The sequence below is a fragment of the Microcebus murinus genome, chromosome 10, assembly GCF_040939455.1.
Source record: "Microcebus murinus isolate Inina chromosome 10, M.murinus_Inina_mat1.0, whole genome shotgun sequence".
Lineage (NCBI taxonomy): Eukaryota > Metazoa > Chordata > Mammalia > Primates > Cheirogaleidae > Microcebus > Microcebus murinus.
The window spans coordinates 369,004-394,510 of record NC_134113.1 but is presented as its reverse complement, the minus strand read 5'-3'; the positions used below and the strand labels follow the sequence as shown (position 1 = coordinate 394,510).

Below are 25,507 nucleotides of genomic sequence, written 5' to 3'. Positions count from 1 at the left end.
AAGGAAAGCATGTTCAGGCCATGTGTGGTGGCTTACGCCTGTAATCCTAGCACTCTGGGAGGCCGAGGCAAATGGATCATTTGAGCTCGGGAGTTTGAAACCAGCCTGAGTAAGAGGGAGACCCCCTCTCTACTAAAAAAAATAGAAATAAATTAGCTGGATAACTGAAAATATATATAGAAAAAAATTAGCCGGGCATGGTGGTGCATGCCTGTAGTCCCAGCTACTCAGGAGGCTGAGGCAGTAGCATTGCGTGAGCCCAGGAGTCTGAGCTAGGCTAATGCCACAGTACTCCATCCCAGGCAACAGAGTGAGGCTCTGTCTCAACAACAACAACAACAACAAAAAGCAAGAAAGCATGGTCAATGTAGGTCTTCAAGATTTCTATAGATTAAATTTAAACAAACTTGAGCTTATAATCAAAATACACGTATACACACACATACACACACACACACACACACACACACACACACACACGGCATTATGAGGAAGAGTTAGCATAATTAGATGCCCTAGGGCTCTAGATATTGATCCAAATAGAACTTTTAGAAATAAAAAAAAGTTGAAAGTAAAAACTCAATATGTGTATTAAACAGATTAAACACAGATGAAGATGGAATTAATAAACTGAAACATATTATATCTGAAGAAATTATTCAAAGTACAACACTGGAGATGGAAGTAAATATATAGTTGGAACTCTAGAATGAAAAAATAGGGAAAATGGAGGTGAGTTATTATTTAAAATATTAAGCTTTGAACTTTTCAGAAACTAATAAGACATAAATCCATAGATTTAAGAAGCACGATATATCCAAAGCAATATTAAACACACATACACCCAAACATTGAAATTGTATAGCACCAAAAAGGAAAAGAGGATATTAAGAAAGAATTAAAAAATTACCTAAAATGGAACATCAACTAGGTTGACAGCAGATATCTCATCAGCATGAACAGAAGCTGGTAGAAAGCAGAATAATTCCTTAAAGCGATGAGAGAATATAAATTGCAGTATAATTGTGTATCAGATAAATTTTGCAAGAAAAACGGCAAGATTTTATATTTTTGAGAATGTTAGCCTGGGTTATTTGGATTACCTTCTCCCCCACCCCATAGAAAACAACTAAAATGGTTGGATTAAAAAGAAATCAAAGAACTGACAATATGGCAAGGAAGTTCTAGATGAAAATTCAACTGAAAGTAAGAACTGAGAAAAGTAATTTGAACATCTTTGAATGGAATCTGCATTTGCCTTGAGGGCATTTGCTGAAGTGGACAAAGAGGGGCTTTGATTTTAAAGGACTCTAGGGTGAAAACAACATTAGCTAAGATCAGCAGCCCTGTCCAGTTGGGGAGCCCAAAAGACCCTCCCCACATTAAATGAAACTCCTCAAGGTAAGGACAAACCACTTGCCTCACTTTATTCACTGCCCCCTTGTGATTGTCTTTTTACTAAATGTAGCAGGAAAAAAAAGAAAAGGGGGAAAAAAACCTGTGTCTCAGAACTCTGGCCATAGATTGGCCTTTGTGAGGATTTTAGCCCAGGTTTACATTGCCTGGTACTTAGGGAAATCAAGCATGAATTTAATTTAAGGTGTTTCTGGCTTGGTAGGGCTTTCAGGCATCTGACAGGAGCAAACATAAAACCACTTTGGAGGAAGTTACCTCCATCATAAGATACAAAACATCTCTACACATTTTTTTTTTTTTTTTTTTGAGACAGAGTCTCACTTTGTTGCCGAGGCTAGAGTGAGTGCGTGGCATCAGCCTAGCTCATAGCAACCTCAGTCTCCTGGGCTCAAGCAATCCTTCTGCCTCAGCCTCCGAGTAGCTGGGACTACTACCAGCTACTGGCATGCGCCACCATGCCTGGCTAATTTTTTCTATATATATTAGTTGGCCAATTAATTTCTTTCTATTTATAGTAGAGACAGGGGTCTCACTCTTGCTCAGACTGGTTTCGAACTCCTGACCTCGAGCAATCCGCCCGCCTCGGCCTCCCAGAGTGCTAGGATTACAGGTGTGAGCCACTGTGCCTGGCCTTCTACACATATTATTTAAAGACATTAGCAGTCTAGGAGAGGAAAAGGAAATGGAAAGGGAACCTCAAAGACTTCAGATATTGGAATTATCAGAAACAGACTGTAAAACAAATGTGCTTTTTTTTTTTTCTTTCCCTTGCACAATATTTTTTATTTTAAAAAATATTTGGCCGGGCGCGGTGGCTCACGCCTGAAATCCTAGCACTCTGGGAGGCTGAAGTGGGCAGATAGTTTGAGCTCAGGAGTTCAAGACCAGCCTGAGCAAGAGCAAGACCCTGTCTCTACTATAAATAGAAATAAATTAATTGGCCGACTAATATATATATAGAAAAAATTAGCCGGGCATGGTGGCGCATGCCTGTAGTCCTAGCTACTCAGAAGGCTGAGGCAGCAGGATTGCTTGAGCCTAGGAGTTTGTGGTTACTGTGAGCTAGGCTGACGCCACGGCACTCACTCTAGCCTGGGCAACAGAGTGAGACTCTGTCTCAAAAAAAAAGAAAAAAAAATATTTTAGGATAGGGTCTCACTTTCATCCATGGTGGGCTCCTGGGGTCAAGCCACCCTTTCTCAGCCTTCCCAGTGGCTGGGACCCCAAGCACACTGACTGCCCAGACGGCTGGGTAGGTGGACCCACAGGGTAGAAACCAAGGAAACTCAAGTCAGCTGACATGAGCTGCAGGTGGGGCCAGCAGGTTATCTGGAGGAAGGAGAGTTAGTGAATCCTAAATGCAAACAAGTTGCTCTTAGAAGATGTCTTCCTCAAACAGTAGTGCTTCTTACTATTAAATAAATAAAATAAATATTTAACAAAATAAAAAATCTGTAGGAAACTATAAAAGGTAATTTAGAATATTTGAAAAAGAATCAAATAGAATTTCTAGAAATAAAGAACATAATATCCAGTGTTAAGAATTCAGTGTGTGGGCCAGGCGCAGTGGCTTACACCTGTAATCCTAGCACTCTGGGAGGCCAAGGCGGGTGGATCATTCAAGGTCAGGAGTTTCAAACCAACCTGAGCAAGAGGGAGACCCTGTCTCTACTATAAAAATAGAAATTAATTGCTAACTAAATATATATAAAAAAAATTAGTCGGGCATGGTGGTGCATGCCTGTAGTCCCAGCTACTGGGGAGGCTGAGGCAGGAGGATCGCTTGAGTCCAGGAGTTTGAGATTGTTGTGAGCTATGCTGACGCCACAGCACCCTAGCCCAGACAACAGAAGTGAGACTCTGTCTCAAAAAAAAAAAAAAAAAAGAATTCAGTGTATGGGTTTAATAACAAAATATATACATTGAAGAGAAAATCAGTTAATCAGAAAACAGATCAGAAGAAATTACCCAGAATGAAACAGAGAAAAAGTAAGAAATACAGAATAGAGGTTAAGTGGCTTAGAGCATGAAGGGAGAATGTCTAATGTACATCTAATTGGTATTCTATAAGGAGAAAAGAGAGAATGGGCAGATTTATTATTAGAAAAGATAAAGACTACAATTTTCCTGACTTGATGAGAGAAATTTGTAGACTTAAGAAGACAAATGAATGGTAAGCAAGATAAATAGAAAGTAAATTTATCACTAGTCAAAAAAGAATAAAACTGCCAAGTCACAAAGACAGAGGGATCTCAAAATAAACCTGAAGAATAAGACAGATTAATTTCATCTGAGCAAGAGGTTGATGGCTGATTTCTTAAGTGCAGCAACAGAAGCAAGAAGTCAGTGCAGTAATGTCTTCATTGTGCTGAAAGTAAACAACTACTAATTTCTAACTTTATCTTAGGCTTTAGGGAGAAAACAGTGTTCTCAAGCAGAAGAACTGAAATTCAAGAAAGAAGGAAAATGTAACATATATCTTATAGTTTATATATAGCAAATATAAATGGACATTAATTGTTTAGTAACATAGTGTTTATGGAGTAAAAACAAGGTAGAATTACATAATACATGAAACAATAGTGTATAAATCAGCAAGGTGAGTAAAGGAAGTTAAAGCATTCCAGTCTTTGTGATAGCTGAGATTAGGATTGACTGCAGATTTCAATAAGTGTACCATTTACAAATTCTAAGGAACCACTATAAGAATAGAAACAGTATACAACTTACAAAGTAAGAGAAGTAGTGGAAGAGAAAGTAGTGGAACTGTATGTGTGTATGTAGAGATGGGTGTCTCACTGTGTTATCCAGGCTAGTCTTGAACTCCGTGGCCTCAAGTGATCTTCCCATCTTGACCTGCCAAAGTTCTGGGATTACTGGCATGGAGCCACCATGCCCAGCTTGATGTCCTTTATTCTTATAAAGAAAAGTTGCAAAAAATTTTGGGGGGCAACAACCAACTTAATAACGCTTCATTGAAAACTTTCCCTTTGAAAGTAGAAAGAAGATAGAGTGCTTGCTTTTACCACTTCTGTTGAGGATTGTAAAGGAGGTTTTAGCCAGCCCAGTAAATCAGAAAAAGAGGGAAAAGGCTGAATGCAATGTCTCATCCCTGTAATCCTCAGCACTTTGGGAGGCCTAGGTGAGAGGATTGCTTTAGCCCAGTTGTTGGAGGTTGCAGTGAGCTATGATTGTGCTTCTGCACTCTAGCCTGGGTGACAAAATGACATCCTGTCTCTAAAAAAAAAAAGGGGGGGGAGAGGGAATAAGGCTGGGTGTAGTGGCTTCACGCCTGTAATCCTAGCACTCTGGGAGGCCAAGATGGGCGGATTGCTTGAGGTCAGGAGTTTGAAACCAGCCTGAGCAAGAGCGAGACCCCATCTCTACTATAAATAGAAATAAATTAATTGGCCAACTAATATATATAGAAAAAATTAGCCAAGCATGATGGCGCATGCCTGTAGTCCCAGCTACTCCGGAGGCTGAGGCAGTATGATTGCTTGAGCCCAGGAGTTTGAGGTTGCTGCGAGCTAGGCTGACGCCACGGCACTCACTCTAGCCTGGGCAACAAAGCGAGACACTGTCTCAAAAAAAAAAAAAAAAAAAAAAAGGGAATAAAGATGTACAAAACTTCTGTAGAGAACAATTTTGAGAGAAGTTAAAGAAGGTTTGAATACATTGACATATATACCTTGGTTTTGGGTTGGAAAACTCAGTGTTGTAAATATGCCACTTTTCCTCAAACTGATCTAGAATTCCAATGTGATCCCAGTCAAAACTCCAAAAGGTTTTGGGGTGGGGTGGAGGGAAGAGTGGAACTGACAAGCTGATTTTAAAATTATAAGAAAGTGAAAAAATCCATGAACACTGAAGACCCTGTTTAAGAATTCTGATTCATTCCATGTTTCAAGGACATCATGAAGACATTGTTTTGAAAGCTGGTATGCTGGCATTTTTGGTATTGGTGGGGTGCTCATCAGTTCTGGTTTGCCCAGGTTTCTTGGTTTTTGCCTGTAGTTCTGGTCTCATTATTAAACCAGGTGCTTTCATCATGAGTCTCTTTGGAAGTCTGATTCTGCTGTTTTGGGAAAGGATTAACTAATTTTGGTTTAGTTTATTATTTTTATTTTTTGAGTTGCTCAATTTTTCCAAATATACAACTCTAGACCAGAGAGTAGCATCTTACAATAATAGATAAAGATTGATTCCTTGGTGTGGTGGTCAGGAAGGAGCATGAGGTAGCATTACACCAGGCCCCAGGCCTGTCTTTTGCCCTCTCTTCTTGCTCCAGTGGGTTCTTGGGGCTTTCCTCTTCTGGATGGAAAGAAAGCCAGGAAGGCACAGCCGTGTCCTCTCATGCTATGTTTTTCTGCCACTGGGAAATGAGTGTGAGTATTAAAACTAATTTTAAAAGGAGAAGAAATGAACACTCGAGCTTATGATACGTGTCAGTGACAGCACATCCCTTCTTCCCTTCATTCAGTAAATTCAGGGTCTATATGTTGAGCACTTATTGTATGACAGGTGCATTATGTAACTCCTATAACCTTTTGAAGAGAGTGTTATTTTATAGGTGAAAAAGCTGAAGCTCAGTGTGTTAGTCTATTTTCTGTTGCTTATGACAGAATATCTGAAACTAGGAAATTTATAAAGAAAAGGAATTTATTTCTTTGAGTTACAGAGGCTAAGAAGTCCAAAAGGGGCCCCATCTGGTGAAGGCCTTCTTGCTGGTGGGGGACGCTGCAGAGTCCCAAGGTGGTGCAGGGCATCTGTGGTGAGGGGCTGAGCCTGCTGACGTGCTGGCTCAGGTTTCTTGCTCTTGTGAAGCCACCAGTCCTCACTCTTATGATAACCCATTAATCCATTAATCCATGAGTAGATTAATCTGTTCACGAGGGCAGAGCCCTCATGACCCAGTCACCTCTTAATGGCCCCACCTCTCAATACTGCACATCAGGATTAAGTTTCAACATGAGTATTGGAGGGATAAATATTTAAACCATAGCACCCGGGGAGATTAAGAAGCTTGCTCAAATTATATTAAGGTACAGACTAAGCTGCTGCAACAGAGAGGTCCCGAAGAACAGTGGCTTGAATGAGGTGGAATACCTTTCTCCCACTTAACATCTAGGCTGGTAGGTGGCCTTCTTCAACCTGTGGCTTCTACTCATGGACCTGGGAGGTTGCTCTGGTTCTTGGTCTTCCAGTAGGTGGAAGGGTCAGAAGAACCAAGAAACCTCAAACCAGGAAGACTTGAGGTTCCAGTGTTACTTCCACTCCCATCCCATTGGCCAGAGTTTAGTCACGTGACTATAGCTGGCTGCAAGGAAGGCTGGAAAAGTTAGGCTTGAGGAGGGTGGCTCTGTACTGAACTATTAATAAAACTGTTACTGTTGGATAGAGGGAGAATGGAAATTGAGGGCAGTGGAATTCTCCCACACCTGCTTAGAGTATGTCGGTAGGGGAGCTGTATGTGATCCCACCCTATGTTCCTGTCTGCCCTGCTCTTCCACTGCACTCCCATTACCATTTGGGGGAGAGGCAGCCTTTGAGAACTTAATGATTCATTGATTCGCTAAACCTATAGAGGATGCCAGCTGTATGTCCAGCCTGGAGTTATGCCCTAGGGATATGAAGGGCTGTCACAGCCCCTGTCCTGAAGGAGCTCTTAGTCTGTTCTGGAAACCAGCACATATGCTAATGTTCCTTCAGAGCCTTGCAGCCTGTGGAGCAGGCTGTACACTACCTCATTCAAGCCACAGTTCTTTGGGACCTCTGGAGCGGCTGGACTCACAGTCTGCACAGGGCTGGCGTGTATTTTTAGCAATCTCAGACAGCTCAGGCTGTCTTTGAATGCCTTCACATAGACTTGTGTATATTATTCTTCTATAGTTATTTTAATTTGCCTTTATGCTTGTGGTTATTTGCTGTTTTCACTTCTCATTTTGGATTTTTATTTACCTATTTGCCCCACTCCATCCCCTTTTTAAAGTTGGACTTTTTTTCTTGTCTTCTTTTCCCAGTGGTAAAAAATTATGCTCAATAATAGACATGGTCTCAGTTATTCTTTGACTTATTGTACAAATATTCATTGCCATTTTTTTCCAGTCCAATGGGATTCAAGCATTCAGCTTGTCTAGTGGTATGTTGGTAAATGTTTAACAACTGGCTCTGTGGGAGAGGAAAAGCCCTCCTGGTTTGCAGCATTTAGTGATTTCCATGGTGTTAACACTCCGCCATGTCCAACTTGCACTACCAGTGTGATGCCCTGGTGGTGGGACTGGGAAGAGAGGCACTCAGGTCAGCACTCTGGCCACCACTGGGCTGTCCTCCATGGGCACAATGAACTTATCTCTGTTTCCTTCTCTTCTTTACGCTTAGGGTCTTTGAGAGTGAAATGTGCTGGGAACTGCTCTAAGCCCTTTTCATGGAGTAACTCGGTTAATTCTCATCTCAATTCTGTGAGATGGGGGTGCTTATTGTCCCCATTTTACAGATGAGGAAACTGGAGCATGAGAGCTCATGAAACTGGCCTCAGGGTCACACAGCAGAGCCAAGACTTGGATTATAATTTTTTTTTTTTGAGATAAGATCTTACTCTGTTGCTTGGGTTAGAGTGCAGTGGTGTCATCACTGTAGCCTCAAGCTCCTGGGCTCAAGCATAAATCTTTAAAAAAAAAGAACGATGAGTGGCCAAAGAGGTACTAGGGCATTTCAGATTCTAATTTTGTCTTAGCAACAGTCTCTACCACAGAATGTTCTTTTTTGAAGGGCTCTTTCATGGAACCCTATGATCATATGGGCAACATTTCTGCTTGAAATCTGCCTTCTGTCTAATGGTTTTTCCAACCTGAAAAAGTAAATAAAGAAGCAGAACTTCAGGTTCCATTCATTTGGCTGTTGGATAAGAGTGAAGACGCTGGTGATCTCGTGCTTGGCACCCCAGATGGCTCATTGAGGATGGTTGTGGCGGTGAAAGGAATCCTTCTGCCCTGTTAGAACTGCAGGTATAATCAGAGATATCTCAGATAAACAACCAGGTCATGAGCCAGTTGTGGGTCTTCTAAGGAAGGGAAATCAAGGCCTTCCCTGTAGCTGAGGGCCAACTGAGGAGCTGCCGGCCTCTCTGTGGAGGGTGTAGTGTAGCTGCTTGGATGTGAGAAGTGTTTGAAGAGAAGAATGCTGTGCTGTGTGCATAAATGTTCTGGAATCAGTTTACACCAGTTCCTTTGATGGTGAAATTAGCTGCAACTAAACCAGTGCCAGCGCAGTGAACTCTTAAAGGAGCCGCTGATATGACCATTTTTGAGTATTTCTTAGAATTTGTGGATAGCTGACAGAAACATGGAAATACTCTTGTTATACATAGATTTTTGATTTAATGGTATAGCAAAGTGAACTGATATAAACTAATGAGGCAGTGGCCAACCTAAATTAACCAGTTTTATTTCAATCATCAGTGCTAATGTAGGTAGAGGTTCTCAAATACTGGAATTTAATACTGGTAAGATGAGCAAAGTAAGTGTAATGAGGTGAGTTTTTCTTAAAATGACATTTTTTTCAAAGTAGAACATTTTCCTCAGTCCTAAGATTATGGTCTGCCTTTTTTTGATATTAAAAAGTCATTGTTTTGGGGGCTGGGCACGGTGGCTCAACCCTATAATCCTAGCACTTCAGGGTGGGGGGGAGGCTGAGGCAGGAGGGTCACTTGAGGCCCGGAGTTGGAGGTTGCAGTAAGCTGTGATGATAGTACTGCTAATGCCACTGCACTCTAGCCTGGGTGACAGGGCAAGAGACTGTCTCCCCAAAAAAAGTCATTGTTTTCTGAAAGTAAGGTAATTGTCGATGTAGTTTACCTTTTCTTTCTTTTCCTTTCCTTCTTTGTGTCTCGTTTTCTTTCTCTTTCTCTCCCTCCCACCTCCTTACTTGGCAGAGTTAAAAAGTTGGTAACCTTCTGTAAATTTTCTAGATTAAAAGACAAAAAAGTTTACTGGCTTGCAAAATCCAGTCTTCTTGTTGTTGTTGAGACAGTCTCATTCTGTCACCTCAGCTAGAGTGCAGTGATGTCATCATAGCTCACAGCAACCTCCAACTCCTGGCCTCAAGCCATCCTCTTGCCTCAGCCTCCCAAGTAGCGGGGACTACAAGCATGTGCCACCATGCCCAGCTAATTTTTCTATTTTTAGTAGAGATGGGATCTCACTCTTACACGGGCTGGTCTCAAATTCCTGAGCTCAAGTGATTGTCCCGCCTCAGCCTCCCAGAGTGCTGGGATTACAGGTGTGAGCCACCGTGCCCAGCCCAATATCCAGTCTTAAAACCACTGAGCTCAGCTAACTTTTACAAACAGGTCCCTTAGGGCTTGATTTAGGGAGTAGAAAGTTAGTGATCTATTGGAACACTGACTGTAAAAATGTCATGGGTTCTCTCAGAAGCCCTTGTATGTCTTGTTTACAGCGTGGATATCCTTGCTAAACTTTCTGTTTAAATAAGCTGATGTTAACTTAGTTTAGATGTTAACTCAGTTTATTGTTTTAAATTTCAAAAGTTAATAAGTGCGTAATATGGTGATAGTTATTTGGGTTTAATTTTGGTTTTGCTGTATAGGATTTGTTCCAAATTTAAGTCCTCTAGAATCTAGTTCTTAAATTTGTTCCAAATTTAAGTCCTCTAGAATCTTTGATTGAATTCATAAAATGTGTGACCTAACCCTACCATGAGGGAACTTGTGGTCCATGGGCTGGCAGGTGGGGCCCCTGGGGTCTATGTTTGAGGTGCTGGTGTCCCGCAGAGCAGTTCAACCGCCCCTGTTGTCAGCGGGTGGAAAGGGTAGATGCCTCTGCGCAATGCTGCCTGTGCTGCACGTGAGGTAAAAAGACCACTTACGTGAAAGGGACCCAGTAAGCCTTAGGACAGACTTAGGACAGCGGCTGATGACGCTGGACAGCATTACAGAAGAAGCCTGGGCAATGGAATGGGTTAATAACTGGGATGGGTGGGGGGCGATTGTCTAGGCAAGACAGGATGGGCCATGAGGTGGTCACTGTGGAGCCTGAGTGGGCACTCGGGGGCTTGTTGCACTGCTCTCTCTACTGTTAGGCTTGTGTGAAACTTCCCAAAATAAGTTAAAATGAAAGCATAAAAAAAAGCAAAAAACAAACAAAAAAACCCAGCCACTTGGGCACAGTGTTGAGGTGGGAATTAGGACTTGGACCTGGGTTCCTGGTTGCCTGGAGGGTTGCTGAACAGCTGTGGCGGGAGAAAAGCACACCGGTGAACTGTACTTCTGAAGAAATTACCCTTGTAGCTACATAGACACTCGACAGACTTGGTGTATTTAAGTCCTACGTGCTTATCCTTATTCCCTCCTATGTCTTTTGGAACCTCTGAGTGTGGGCAGAGTTAACTGTGTCTGTGCCTCCAGGACACCTCGCTCCTCAGTGGTCTGGCAGGGCCCCTGGCTTGCCCTGGTGTTTCCTTCAATGTCCAGTCCTCTCGCTATAGGCGATCAGTGTGATGTGTTTCCTGTGTGTCTTATGTGTGTATTCCTATAAGTGCACATTATTGGCATATGTATTCTAAATTATATAGATGTATTGTGTTATGGACTTGATTCTATTTCATTCAGCCCCACTGTCTCTAGCTGTGCACTCTTTCTTTCCACCTCATCTTCCTGCGTGATCCTCCAGTAGGCAAGAGTGGGATTGCTGGGCCAGGGGTGGGCACTGGTGAATTCAGTAAGTGCTGTCATGGTTACCCCAAAGCAGTGACCCTGTCTCTGCTGTCCAGAGTGTGTGAGGCTGCTCCTTCCACCTGCCCTCCAGCACTGCCAGTGATCTGGCCAGTCCAGCAGGGGGAAAGTAAGAGTACTTAATTATTTTTTCAAAGAACGAGTTTTTAGTTTAGGTTATCTTGCTTTTTAAATTTCCTGTCTCATTGATTCATGTTAGTATATTTACTCTTTCTTTATCTTTTGGTTTATTTTGCTGTTATTTTCTAATTTCAAGTGAATTGATTATTTTATCTAGTTTTAACCTTTCTTACTATACATTCTTTTCTAAAGTATACTTATAGCTGTGTCTCAGAAATTTTGATATATAATAATTTTGTTATTTAATTGTGAATATCTCTTTTTTTTTTTTTTTTTTTTTTTTTTGAGACAGTCTCACTCTATTGCCTGGGCTAGAGTGCTGTGGCATCAGCCTCGCTCACAGCAACCTCAAACTCCTGGGTTCAAGCAATCCTTCTGCCTCAGCCTCCTGAGTAGCTGGGACTATAGGCACATACCACCATGCCCAGCTAATTTTTTTTTTTTTTTTTTTTGAGACAGAGTCTCGCTTTGTTGCCCAGGCTAGAGTGAGTGCCATGGCGTCAGCCTAGCTCACAGCAACCTCAAACTCCTGGCTCAAGCAATCCTCCTGCCTCAGCCTCCCAAGTAGCTGGGACTACAGGCATTCACCACCATGCCTGGCTAATTTTTTGTGTATATATATTAGTTGGCCAATTAATTTCTTTCTATTTATAGTAGAGACGGGGTCTCACTCTTGCTCAGGCTGGTTTCGAACTCCTGACCTCGAGCAATCTGCCCGCCTTGGCTTCCCAGAGAGCTAGGATTACAGGCGTGAGCCACCGCGCCCGGCCAGCTAATTTTTTCTATATATTTTTAGTTGGCCAATTAAACTCCTGACCTCAAGCGATCCTCCCACCTGGGCCTCCCCAAATGCTAGGATTACAGGCATGAGCCACCACGCCCGGCCAATTGTGAATATCTATTAATTACTTCTGTATCTTAAGGGGTTTTTATGGATATGTTATTTAGTTTGAGGCACATAGGATGTTAAAAAACAATTTATTGAGATAAAATTTGCACACTAAAATTCAGTCATTTAAAGTATACAATTCAGTGGCTTTTAGTGTATTCACAGAATTGTGCAACCATCACCACAGTTTTAGAACATTTTCGTCACCTCAGAAAGAAGCACCTTCCTCCTCATTTCCTCCCAGCCTTTCCATCCTCCCTGCCTAAGGCAACCATTAATCTGTTTTATCTGTATGGATTTGCCTTATGCTAGACAGTCTATGTAAATGGTGTCACGCAGCATGTGGTCTTTTGTGTCTGGCTGTTTTCACGTAGTGTGCTGTTTTCCAGGTTTACCCAGCTTGTAGTATGTATCAGAACTGAGTTCCTTTTCATTACTGAATAATATTCCATTCCTTAATGGACATTTGAGTTGTTTCCATTTTTTGCTTTTATGAATAATGCTGGTTTGAATATTTGTGTAAAGCTTTGTGTGTGGACATATGTTTTCATTTCTTTCGGGTGTATACCTAGGAGTAGAATTGCTATGTCATATCCTAAGTCTGTGTTTAATCATTTGAGGAATCTTGCCAGAGTGTTTTCCAAAGCAGTTGCACCATTTTGCATTCCAGCCAGTGATGTATAAGGCTTCTAGTTTCTCCACATTTTCACCAACACACTTGTTATTACATCTGTCTTTTTGATTATAGCCATCCTAGTAGGTATGTAGTAGTATCTCATTGTGTTTTTTTAGTTTTGCTTTGGTTTTTAAGAGACGGGGTCTCACTTTTTCACCCAGGCTGGAGTGCAGTAGTGTCATCATAGGTCACTGCAGCCTCCAACTCCTGGCCTAAAGTGATCCTCTTGCCTCAGCCTCCCAAAGTGCTGAGATTACAGGCGTTAGCCACTGCTCCTGGCCTCTGATTGTGGTTTGGATTTGCATTTCCCTGATGATTAATGGTGTTGAGCATTTTTTCATGTGGTTAGTGGCCACTTAGATATTTTTCTTGAAGAAAAGTCTGTTCAGATGCCTTGCTCACTATTAAATTTGTCTTTTTGGGGAGGATGAGACATTCTTCTACAGATTAAATCTGTCTTTTTATTATTGTATTATAAGAGTTCTTTATATATTCTAGATACAAGTCCCTTCTCAGATACATGATTTGTAAAAATTTTTCTCCCATTTTGTAGGTTGTCTTTATACTTAGTCAAAGGTATCATTTGAAGCACAAATGTTTTATTTTTGATGAAATCTAATTTGTTTATTATTTTCTTTTATTGTTTTTGGTAGCATGTGTAAAAAACTACTTCCAAATTCAAGGTCATGATTTGCCTCTATGTTTTCTTCTAAGAATATTTATAATTTAAGCTCTTAAATTTAGGTTTTTGATCCATTTTGAGTAAATTTTTGTATATGTTCTTAGATAGGAGTCTAGCTTCTTCTTTTTTGAGACAGATTCTTACTCTTGCCCAGGCTAGAGTGCCATGGTGTCAGCCTAGCTCACAGCAACCTCAAACTCCTGGGCTCAAGCGATCCTGCTGCCTCAGCCTCCCGAGTAGCTGGGACTACATGCATGCACCACCATGCCCGGCTAATTTTTTCTATATATATTAGTTGGCCAATTAATTTCTTTCTATTTTTAGTAGAGACAGGGTCTCGCTCTTGCTCAGGCTGGTTTTGAACTTCTGACCTTAAGTGATCCTCCAGCCACGACCTCCCAGAGTGCTAGGATTACAGGCGTGAGCCACTGTACCTGGCCCGGAGTCTGACTTCTTTCCTTTGCTTGTGTATATATCTGATTTTTTCCCCATCAGTTGTTGAAAAGACTGTGCTTTTCTCATTAATGGTCCTGGCACCCTTGTGAAAAATCACTTGACCATATATGTTTGGTTTTATTTCTTAACTCTCAATCCTATTTCATTGGTCTTTATGTCTGTCCTTATGCTGGCACCACACTGTCTTGGTTACTGTAACTTTGTAGTAAATTTTGAAATCGAGAATGTGAGTTTTCCAACTTTGTTCTTTTTCAAGATTGTTTTGTCTGTTCTAGGACCCCTGCATTTCCATGTGAATTTTCAGAACAGCCTGTCAATTTGGTCATAGGATTTTAAAAACCTGTCCTTTAGATATTAATTTCTATACCGTGTTGTGTTTGGAGAACACATTCTATAAGATAATGGTCTTTTGGAGTTTTGTTTTTTTTTTTTGAGACAGAGTCTCACTTTGTTGCCCAGGGTAGAGTGAGTGCCGTGGCGTCAGCCTGGCTCACAGCGACCTCAGTCTCCGGGGCTCAGCGATCCTACTGCCTCAGCCTCCCGAGTAGCTGGGACTACAGCCATGCACCACCATGCCTGGCTAATTTTTTGTATATATATTTTTAGTTGGCCAATTAATTTCTTTCTATTTATAGTAGAGACAGGGTCTCGCTCTTGCTCAGGGTGGTTTCGAACTCCTGACCTTGAGCAATCCTCCCGCTTCGGCCTCCCAGAGTGCTAGGATTACAGGCGTGAGCCACCGCGCCCTGCCAGCTTGAGTTTATTAATATTTACCTTTCTAATGTTGCAACTGTAGGAAAGCATGTAGAGATCCCTCTCATACTCTGACCAGTTTCCCCAGAGGTGACATTTTATAAAATCACAGTAGAACATTACAACCAGGAATTGGCATTGATACAACCTACTGATCTTATTCAGACTTCCCCAGTTTATAATATTTGTGTGTGTAATAGTGCATGTTTAGTGCTCTGTAAGTTTTTCATTTGTGTAGGTTCGAGAATCCATCTTTGTACACACCCACTTCCCTCCTCCCAGCTATCCCTTCCTCAACCCTAATCACCTCAACCAATAATCTGTCCTCCACTTCCAAAATTTTATCATTTTTGCCTGGCAGGGTGGCTCATGCCTGTATCCCAGCACTCTGGGCAGCTGAGGTGAAAGGATCGATTGAGACCAGGAATTGGAGGTTGCAGTGAGTGATGATAACGCCACTGCACTCAACCCAGGGCAACAGAGTGGGACTCTGTATGGAAAAAAAAAAGGAAACTGAACCCCCCTCTTCTCCTCGACTCATTTTTTTTTTTTTTTTTGAGACAGAGTCTCACTTTGGTGCCCAGGCTAGAGTGAGTGCCATGGCGTCAGCGTAGCTCACAGCAACCTCAAACTCCTGGACTCAAGTGATCCTCCTGCCTTAGCCTCCCAAGTAGCTGGGACTACAGGCATGCACCACCATGCCCGGCTAATTTTTTTCTATGTATATTAGTTGGCCAACTAATTTCTTTCTTATTTATAGTAGAGACGAGGTCTCGCTCTTGCTCAGGCTGATTTCGAACTCCTGACCTTGAGCAATCCGCCCACCTCGGCTTCCCCTGACTCATATTAAAATAAATAAATAAAGGCTCAAGTTTTGGTTTAGTTTTTTAAAATCATATCATTTCAAAAATGTTATTGATGAGCCAGGCGTGGTGGCTCACACCTGCAAACTTAGTACTCTGAGAGGCTGAGGCAGGGGGATCATTTGAACTCAGGAGTTTGAGACCAGTCTGAGTAAGAACGAGTCTCCATCTCTACTAAAAAAATAGAAATAAATTACCTGGACAACTAAAAATATATAGAAAAAATTAACCGGGCCTGGTGTGGCGCATGCCTGTAGTCCCAGCTACTTGGGAGGCTGAGGCAGAAGGATTGCTTGAGCCCAGGAGTTTGAGGTTGCTGTGAGCTAGGCTGATGCCACAGCACTCTAACCTGGGCAACAGAGTGAGACTCTGTCTCAAAAAAAAAAAAAGTTATTAATGGAATCATGCAGTATATAACCTTTTGGGACTGATTTTCTTTTCTTTTCTTTTTTTTTGCTTAGGGATGTAATTCCCTAGAGACACATCCAAGTTGTGTGCATCAGTAATTCCTTTTTATTGCTGAGTAGTCTTCATGGTATGTATGTACCACAGTTTGTGTAAATATTTGCATGTCGAAGGTCATCTGGACTGGTTCCAGTTTTTGACTGTTACAAATAAAGCTGCTATGAACATTAGTACACAAATTTCTGTGTGAGTTTAACTTTTTACTTTTCTAGGATCAATGCCCAGGGCCAAGACAGTTTTTATTTATGGATTTCTATCAGTTGCTGCTTTATAGAGGGTGAAGAATACTATAAGGTGCAGACAAGGAAGCCAGCCACCTGTAGCTGCCTTGTCTTGCAAGTTCTTATTTTGGGGAAAAAATCCTTGACCAGGTGGGGTTTCCCTCTTTCCCTGGATTGCATGTTACCTGAGCGTCTGAGTCGTCCTGTTGGCATTTAGAAGAGGGCATCCAACGTGTTTGCGTGAAGGCAGCCGTCTTTTTCTGAAAGTACTTTTAGTAATTATTATTTCTGGTCCTTTAAAGTTTGTTGCTACCACCCAGAAATATCCATCCACACTCCTTACAAGAGGAATAAGGAAGATCTGTTGACCCAGAAGGAAAACTGAATGCAATGTCAGTGTGCACATGGAGTCCTTGCACTGAAAGTCAAAGTAGCTCCACTTGAGGACCTTCAGAGCTCCCCCTCTGGGCTCTCACATCACAGGCAGCATGGGCAGGAGTGAGGCCACCAACCTTTAGCGCAGTCTGGCGCTGGGAGGGGAGAGCACATGCAGAACGATAAAAGTTGTGAAGTGCAGTCTGTGTGGGAAGAAAAGTGCAGTGTCCTTGTGGGAAGGGTGGGGGCCGTGTAGGGAGCATCCTGGGAACCTCTGGAGCCAGCAGGGCTTCCGAAGTGGAGATGAGAGGACATGAAGATGTAGCAGCAAGGACCAGAGGCTGTGGGTGTGGCTGGACGGGAGGCTCCGCATCACAGCTCCCAGGACAGCCCAGGCCGCAAAGACAGGCAAACCAGGGCATGGATGTCTGTGGTCAGTCCTTTATTTTTCTAAGCAAAAATGTCAGGTAAGATAATGCCATCTACTGTTACCATAATTTTGTAATTAATGTTTCATGCAACACTGAAAAGATTCATAATCTCAAAATACAGTTTTAACTTTGTTAAAGATGTAGGCTTTATGTTTTCTTTTTGTATCAGAACAGTGAAAACTTTGTTGCTAACCTACCTGGCCTACAGACTGACATGTGAGACTCACAGTGGTGAGCACACTTTGTCTAGTCCAGGCAAAGACAGCAAGAGCCGGGAGCAGGTTTGGGGAGGCAGAGGAAAGGCTGAGTCCATGGTGACTCCTTAGGTTGCTGTGGCAAGACCTAGTGCCCAGCTGGTGTCCCTGTGAGGGAGGTGCCGGTGCCAAGGACAACCTCGGGTGTTATCAGCCAGGGGGGGACATCGAGTGGAGGGGCTGGGTGGTTGGAGGAGGCAGAGGAGCACAGGGCCAAGCAGAATGAGTTGTCTTGCATTTGACTTGCTGAGTTTGTGTTCTGTGAGACTTTTGGGGGGGAGACATTGAATGTTCACTCAGGATGGAGGGACATTGCTGGCTCTGACACACAGGAGACATCTAGGCATCAGGGTGTGCTGAGCACTGTGGCTAGCTGGTAGAGGCAGTGTGGGGAATGAGGGTGAGCAGGGGGCAGCCCAGAGAAGAACCTGGAGAAGCAGGTCCTGGAGCTGAGAGCACAGCGTCGAGTTACTGAGCAGCTGGGAAGTTGGTGCTAGGCTTTGAGCCTGACCTGGGGAGAGCCCTGCCATTCTGAGTCCCAGGAACACGTGTGCTCATGTTGAGGATGGACTTCTGGACTTTGGTGTAGAGCTGCTAAGGGTAGATTCGCAGAGGGGAGACGGGAGAGTAGTGACCCTTTTGTCTTTGCTTGCAGCCCTGTGGCCGTCACAATGTTCTGGAAGTTTGACCTGAACACCACGTCCCATGTCGACAAACTGCTGGACAAGGAGCATGTGACACTGCGGGAGTTGATGGATGAAGATGACATCCTGCAGGAGTGTAAGGCTCAGAACCAGAAGCTGCTGGACTTCCTGTGCAGGCAGCAGTGTATGGAGGAGCTGGTGAGCCTTGTCACACAGGACCCACCTCTGGACATGGAGGAGAAGGTCCGCTTCAAGTATGTACCGGGGCTGTGACCAGGGCCCGGTGTGCTGGGCAGTGCTGCAGGGAGGCCGGGGCTTTCTGATGGAGAAGCCGGCCTTACACATTACCCCACCTGGAAAGTGAGGAGGCCACTCCTGTGGGATTTGTCATTTGTGATATTTAAGAGTTCGGAATCTCTTGTGTATGTATGTGTTTTCTCATTCTGAGTTATAAGTAAGTTTATGTGAAGTTGGTGCACGTCAGAGGGTTTTGAGTGTCAATATGCTGAAAGAAAAAGACTGATCCCATGGTAGAGAGGCAGGCGGGATTGCAGTGTGAGGGTGTACCATCAGCAGGGGTGCCCCCAGTCCTGGCAAATGACCAGGCAGGAGAGATGTGCGGTACCTGAGTCCTCGCCCCTGAGAAGTGCCTCACTTTGTTAGGAGACGACAGGAAGGGAAAGGGGCAGTGTGGCAAGATGGTTGGAGCCAACAAGGGATTTAGGTCAGGACGGAGGAGTGTGAACAAGGAAGGGCTTGGGTGACAGGGAGGACAGGTAGACCCAGCCTCCCGGCTTCTCAGGTGCAGCTCTGTAAGGAGGCCATGTGGGCTGCAGTGTCCGCAGGTGATAGGAGGGGTCAGGTCAGACACAGCAGCCTCACGAGGAAGCATGAAATATGTGTGTGGTGGTACTGTCTTGGAGTAGGGTCAGCAAACTACAGCCTGCACATCAAATCCTAGTTTGTGTGGCCTATGAGCCTAAGAATGGTTTTACATTTCAATTTAATAAATAGTTGGAAAAAAATCAAAGAAAGAATATTTTGTTACATGTGAACATGACATGGAATTCACATTTAAATGTCCACCAATCCGGTCTTGTTGGACAGGGCCACACTCATCCACACAGAGTGCCGAGTTGGGGAGTCGCAACAGAGACCATCAAAATGTTTATTATCTGGCCCTTTACAGAGCATCTTTGCTGACCTTTGTCTTAGAAGGAAAACAAAGCAGGATAGGAGGATGGGACGTGCCTGTGCTGGGGTTGGTTGGGAGTCAGTGAGTGGTCAGTCAGGTCCTCTCTGACAAGGGGAGCCATGCTGGTTATAGGGGAAGAGAGTTCTAGAAAGAGCAGGGGCTTGCTCCCAAGGAGCCAAGGTTTAGGGATAGGGTGGTCATAGTTAGAGGCTGTCATGGCCTGGGGTTTGCCTGGCCAACACTGGTTGTCTCTTTTTTTCTTTTGAGACAGAGTCTTGCTCTGTCTCCTGGGTTAGAGTACCGTGGCAACAGCCTAGCTCACAGCAACCTCAAATTCCTGGGCTCAAATATTCCTCCTTCCTCAGCCTCCCAAGTAGCTGAGACTATAGGCTCACGCCACCATGCCTGGCTAATTTTTCTATTTTTAGTAGAGATGGGGTTTCGCTCTTGCTCAGGCTGGTCTCGAACTCCTGACCTCAAGCAATCCTCCCACCTCAGCCTCCCAGAGCGCTAGGATTACAGGCATGAGCCACCAGGCCCGGCCAGTTGTCTCAACAACACTATTAATAGCCCCCCATCCCTCTCACTCCCAAATATGTCCTAGTTTGGTGACAAATTGGAACAAAGTAACAGGGGTTGGGGAGGAGAGCTGGGGGGTTCTTCTGGTCAGGGCAGTGGATCCCAGAGCTGCATCAATGAGCCAGGAGAGTTGCTTAGTCAGAGTTTGGGAGAAATCAGTAGTAGATAAGAACAAAAGTAAGCAAACAGTGCAACAAGAAAACTGTTAACCCTGGGGGAGGACTTATGTGAGTAAGCACATATAACTGGAGTAAACACACCGGCTCTGCTGCAGGCAGTATTAATATTTATGTGTTTATGCCAAGGCAAACACTGAATAACCATTTAAGTAAAATTTGTGGTATAATTTTGTAGGGAGGGAGAGGGGAGTCAGGTGGTGTGAGTTAAAGCTTCATCTTCCATTGTTGTAAGTCAATCACAGTGTCTAAAATTGATAAGTGAAGAAGAAATTTTTGTGTATTATTTAGAAACAGAGGTGAATGTCAGAAAACCCTGCTCACAGTCTACAGTGATTGCCTCTGAGGAGTGACCTGGGACAGGGCAGCAAGTCTTCTCACCAGCTCTGTCAGCTGTCCGAGTTTTCAGAGCACATAACCCTTGAAGAAAAAACATTAAAGCACTTTTTTGAGACTGGTCAGAGTGCAGTGGTGTTTACAGTGAGTTGATCACAACGAGTTATAACTTTCATTGTTCCTTCCCCACTCCCACTGACTGTTCCACTTGACTTGTCTTAAAACAGACAAACAAACCCACTTCTCTTGAGAAAAGAAATAGGATGGATGGGTGAGGTGGTAGCTAAAGGAACAAGTAGTATCAAGATTATTATTATTATTATTTTGAGACAGAGTCTCACTCTGTTGCCTGGGCTAGAATGCCATGGTTTCAGCCTAGCTCACAGCAACCTCAAACTTCTGGACTCCCACCTCAGCCTCCCAGAGTGCTAGGATTACAGGCATGAGCCACCGTGCCCAGCCAAGATTATTTTTCAAAGATGGGGAAGAGCCAGGCGTTGTGGTGGCTCCTATAGTCCCAGCTACTTGGGAGCTGAGGTGGAAGGATTGCTTGGGCCTGGGAGTGCAGGGCTACAGTGTGCCACAATTGCACCTGGGCACAGCCACTGCACTCCTAGAGCACTCTGAACAGCATAGTGAGAAACTGTCTCTTAAAAAAAGTGGAGAAGATATAAATATGTGTGTATGCCAGGAGTTGTAAAACTTTATCTGTGAAAGGTCAGATTGTGAATATTCTAGGCTTGTTGCATAAGGCCATAAGGTCTGTTGCAACTACTCAACTCTGAAGTTGTAGCATGAAAGTAGTAAGCAAGTCGATGTGGCTTTGTTCCAATAAAGCTTTAACTAGTGGCTGTGCTTCTCCAGACTCAAGACTACTTCCAGTTGGGGCTGGCTCTGACGGGGTGAATAGCACCTCCTTCAATAGCGTGTGGCCCTTAGAGGTCAGGGTGCTGCCACAGTGCAGGTTGGACACCCTCAGGACTAGAGGTTTAGAGAGAGCTCTTCCTGAAAACAGAGAATCTGCCTGAGCTGTGCCTGTTCAGGAGAAGCTGCTCCTGAGTGGTTTGGGGTCAGGTAGCAGCCACTGACTCTGCTGAGAACCAGAGCTGCTCTAGGTAGGTGAGGCCACATGCTGTCTCTCTTCCTCCAGGCCTGACAAGCAGCGGGGCCCTGCCTCTGTGGAGCAGCCCTTACTTGAAAATCTGCTGCAGCCAGGCTATGCTCAGTCACCTTCCAGATCAGAGTGCTGCCTGCTGCTCACTCAGGCCATGGCAGAAGGTGCCATCCCTGGGATGGGAACCGTGGCAGCCATGTGGCCCAGCCCAAGAACCACACGAATGTTTCTGGTCTTTTTCATGAGGTTCCTGTCTAGTTTGCTTGTCAAGTTCTGGATCATTTGAGAAATAAAACAAAAAAAACAGCAGATAGGCACTAAGGCATTACTTTGTTACTCATAAAGCAGTGTAGTTTATAACTCGGGCTGTGAGCTCACTCCTAATTGCAGAATTAGAGTTGCTCACCCTATGGGAAGCAGCCTGGATCAGGGCAGACCCCAGCAAGAACCCCCTGTCTCAGAAATACTTGCTGCACTCAGGTAGGCCCGAGAGGAAGTGTTGGGAGAGGAAGAGAACTTGTGCCATAAGAATTCCTGGACCCTCCATCCCACATTCATAATTAAACTGTCTGTCTTCATTGATTTCTTCTTTCTCTTCCTTGGTTTACTTCCTATGGTAAATTGTGTTCGCTGGCAGCTCCCTGAGAAAGATTACGGGGTGGTGCTGTTTAGGGACCAAAGTGTCTGAGATGCCTTCTCCTCATGCTTGTTCGAGACGCCCTCTTGTTTGAGTCCAGCTTGGGCATCACCCGTGGGGTTTTGGAGACTCCTGCGGTTCTAGTCTCCAAGTTGGATGCAACAAGCCCTTACTCATATGTGTCACCTCTTTTCTTTCCTCTGTGAGGGCATTGGGGTCCTTTTCTAAACCCAATAATGTGAAATTATTCTCTGGGTCAAGACAGGGATCCCAGAGCTACATGGGTGAGCCAGGAGAGTTTCATTGTCAAAGTTTGGGAACAGTTAGTAATAGAAACTTACAAAACAACGAGAAACTAATAACTCGGGAAAAACATATAAGTAAGCAAATATAACCAGAGTAAACAAATCAGCTCAGCTGTAAGCAGTATTTACATGTTCATAATACAATGAACACTGGATATTGACTTTTTCTCATTTGTTATGCTAGGCACTCCATGGGCCTTTTGATCTGTATGTTCATGACATTAGCAGAGGGAAATTTCTTTTAGTATTTCTGTAATAATATTCTTCCCTCCAGTTTTTCCTCTTTTCTCTCTTTCTAGGACTTCTAATCAGGTGTTAGATCACCGGAATTAATACTTTCCTTATCCATGTTTTGTCTTTCCTTTTTTGGTCCACATCTGAGAGGTTTCTTCAACTTTTAAGCTCTCATCCTTTTATTGACTTTTGAAATTTCTACCATCATATTTTTAATTTCTAAGAGCTCTTTCTTATTCTCAGATATTTTTTTTTTTTTTTTTTTTTTTTTGAGACAGAGTCTCGCTTTCTTGCCTAGGCTAGAGTGAGTGCCGTGGCGTCAGCCTAGCTCGCAGCAACCTCAAACTCCTGGGCTCAAGCAATCCTCCTGCCTCAGCCTCCCGAGTAGCTGGGACTACAGGCATGCGCCACCATGCCCGGCTGATTTTTATATTATATATATTAGTTGGCCAATTCATTTCTTTCTATTTTTATGGTAGAGACGGGGTCTCGCTCAGGCTGGTTTTGAACTCCTGACCTTGAGCAATCCGCCCCGCCTCGGCCTCCCAGAGTGCTAGGATTACAGGCGTGAGCCACCGCGCCCGGCCTATTCTCAGATATTTTAATTAAAGCTTCTAGTTTTTATTCACAGATATACTGTTCCAGTGTATCATCTCTGGAAATATCAGTTTTTAAAGTCTCCTTCTGTTCTCCACACTCTCCTCCTCTGCACGCCTTGTCTCTTGCCTGTCAGCACTGTGCTCCTTTCAAGAGTGAAGCCCCAAACCTTGCACAGAGCTTGGGGTCTGGGCGGGGCTTGCTCACTGCAGGCTTCACCTCGGCGGTTCAGCGGCTGACCCTCTGGTTAGATGACAACTAGTTGACTTTTCTACAGAAAAGGATGCTTCTAGCTCTTAGCTGTGACTATACACTAGTCAGCATCCTGGGAGCTGAGTCAGGAAGAGGGGCTGAGTGTTGTTTTTACCAACTCCCCTCTTTCTGGACAGCACCTGCTCCACCCCTCAGCCGTCATTCAAGAGCTCCAGCCTACTTTTCCCAGGAGGGTGCAGGGAGGGGCCAGGGTCCCACTGCTCTGTGACGGTTTCATTCCACCCTTGCCAGCCACTGCCTCAGTGTTCAGGCCTCTCCTGAGCCATGGGGCCCGAGTCCTTAGCTCCAGTTGGTGTCCCTTCTGTGGGCTCCTGAGGTCCTACCTTCCCTGCACTGAGTTGTGCTCACTAGGCTGCTTTTGTCCCCAGGCCTTGTCCAGTATCATTTCCACTTCTCTTTTCCTGTCTTTTAAATTCTTTGCATTATTTTAACAGAAGTTTGAAAGGGATTATCAACATGTCTGTGTGCTCCATCTGCTGTGTTTAACTGGAATTCCTATTCCTCGTATGAATTTTAAAAACTACTAGAGCAGGCCGGGCACGGTGGCTCACGCCTGTAATCTTAGCTCTCTGGGAGGCCAAGGTGGGCAGATTGCTCAGGGTCAGGAGTTCGAAACCAGCCTGAGCAAGAGCGAGACCCCGTCTCTACTATAAATAGAAAGAAATTAATTGGCCAACTAACATATATATAGAAAAAAAAATTAGCCGGGCTTCGTGGCACATCCCTGTAGTCCCAGCTACTTGGGAGGCTGAGACAGTAGGATTACTTGAGCCCAGGAGTTTGAGGTTGCTGTGAGCTAGGCTGACGCCACAGCACTCACTCTAGCCTGGACAACAAAGCGAGACTCCGTCTCAAAAACAAACAAACAAACAAACAAACAAACAAACTACTAGAGCAGTACCTCTTCTTTGAAGAATAATTGTAAAGTACTGATAAAGAAAAAAAAGGGGCAGACGTGGGAGCCTGTGCCTGTTGGACCGGTGCTTTGGGAGGATCACTTCAGGCCATTCGAGACCAGCCTGGACCCTGTCTCTACAAGAAAAAGAAAAGAGGAAATCTCAGTCCCTCCTACTAGAAAGTCAGCTTCTTGTAGCCCATTTTGTGCCATATATGCACACATTTGTTACTCAGACAAGATCGGTTTGTTCCCTGTGCTCTTGAAACACTTTTCCAAAGCGTGGTCTGTACTTGTTTTTCTCTGCTTCCTCAACTTTGCTTTTCCTCCTCACCCCATGGGATTTGACCTCTCCCTCTCACCCCCATCCATCCTGTCTTGTTTAGAGTCTGGTAGATGCAGAACCTCGCTGTGGCCCTCAGGGTTGCTGGACTGGCCTTTCCCCCTGCTCCATCTGGTCCTCTTGCCCAAGTACCTGAGTGTCAACCACTGTGCTGAGCATGTGTTGTCCAGTCCTTGCCACATCCTAAGGTGGGCACTGGCTACCCCATTTCACAGACAAGGACACTAAAGGCCAGAAAAATCGGCGACTGAGGGGATGCACCTGGGCTTGAGCCACTCCCTGCCCCCAGCTTTCAGACCCCTGTCCTCACACACCTGCCTGTTGTACCCCATGTGCTGACCATGCCTGCGTGGGCCCCAGCCAGGTCCTCTCTCTAGCCGCCAGCCTGCTGGCTTAGCTCCTGCTGTTGGGCCACTCTTTGTGACCCAGAAGGTCCATCACACTCAGCCTGCCCTCATGACTCTGTTCCTCAGAGCTCTAGAAGCTGCTCTTTCTTGTCTGGGCTGGTGAGGAACACCCTCCCCAGCAGCCGAGGCTACTCCCCTCCTTCCCCTTCCACACCTGTTTGGCCACTGTGCTTGGCCAGCCGTGTCGGCCACAGTCTCACAAACCCAGCCCGTAGCTAGTCACAGTGACCACCTGGGCTTAGGCCCAGTGCTGGGGCCTCCTCTGTGCCTGGCACCAGCCATGTGTTGGCAAGAGAAGGAAGGTCATAGCACTGACCTCGTATGTGCCAGGCACTGCTCTGCCTTATACCCGTTATTCCCTGTTATCCTCACAAGAGACCCCTGGGATGGGCAGGTACCCTCACCTGCATATTCAAAGGA

At 44.4% G+C, this 25,507-nt stretch overlaps 1 protein-coding gene across 8 annotated transcripts in view; it reads left to right on the top strand.

The window, feature by feature from the left end:
• The window catches only part of PPP6R2 (protein phosphatase 6 regulatory subunit 2), an 83,640-nt gene that overhangs the window by 24,841 nt on the left and 33,292 nt on the right, over nucleotides 1–25,507 (top strand). For 5 of the 8 annotated variants that reach the window (XM_076006884.1, XM_012789540.3, XM_076006885.1 and 2 more), the window contains 2 exons: nucleotides 16,068–16,141; nucleotides 18,008–18,250. In XM_076006884.1, the coding sequence (XP_075862999.1) occupies nucleotides 18,024–18,250 (227 nt within the window). In that variant the 5' untranslated portion in view covers nucleotides 16,068–16,141; nucleotides 18,008–18,023. Of the gene's footprint in view, nucleotides 1–599; nucleotides 733–16,067; nucleotides 16,142–18,007; nucleotides 18,251–25,507 lie in introns of all 8 variants that reach the window. The other 3 variants (XM_012789536.3, XM_012789539.3, XM_012789537.3) reach the window with 3 other exon arrangements.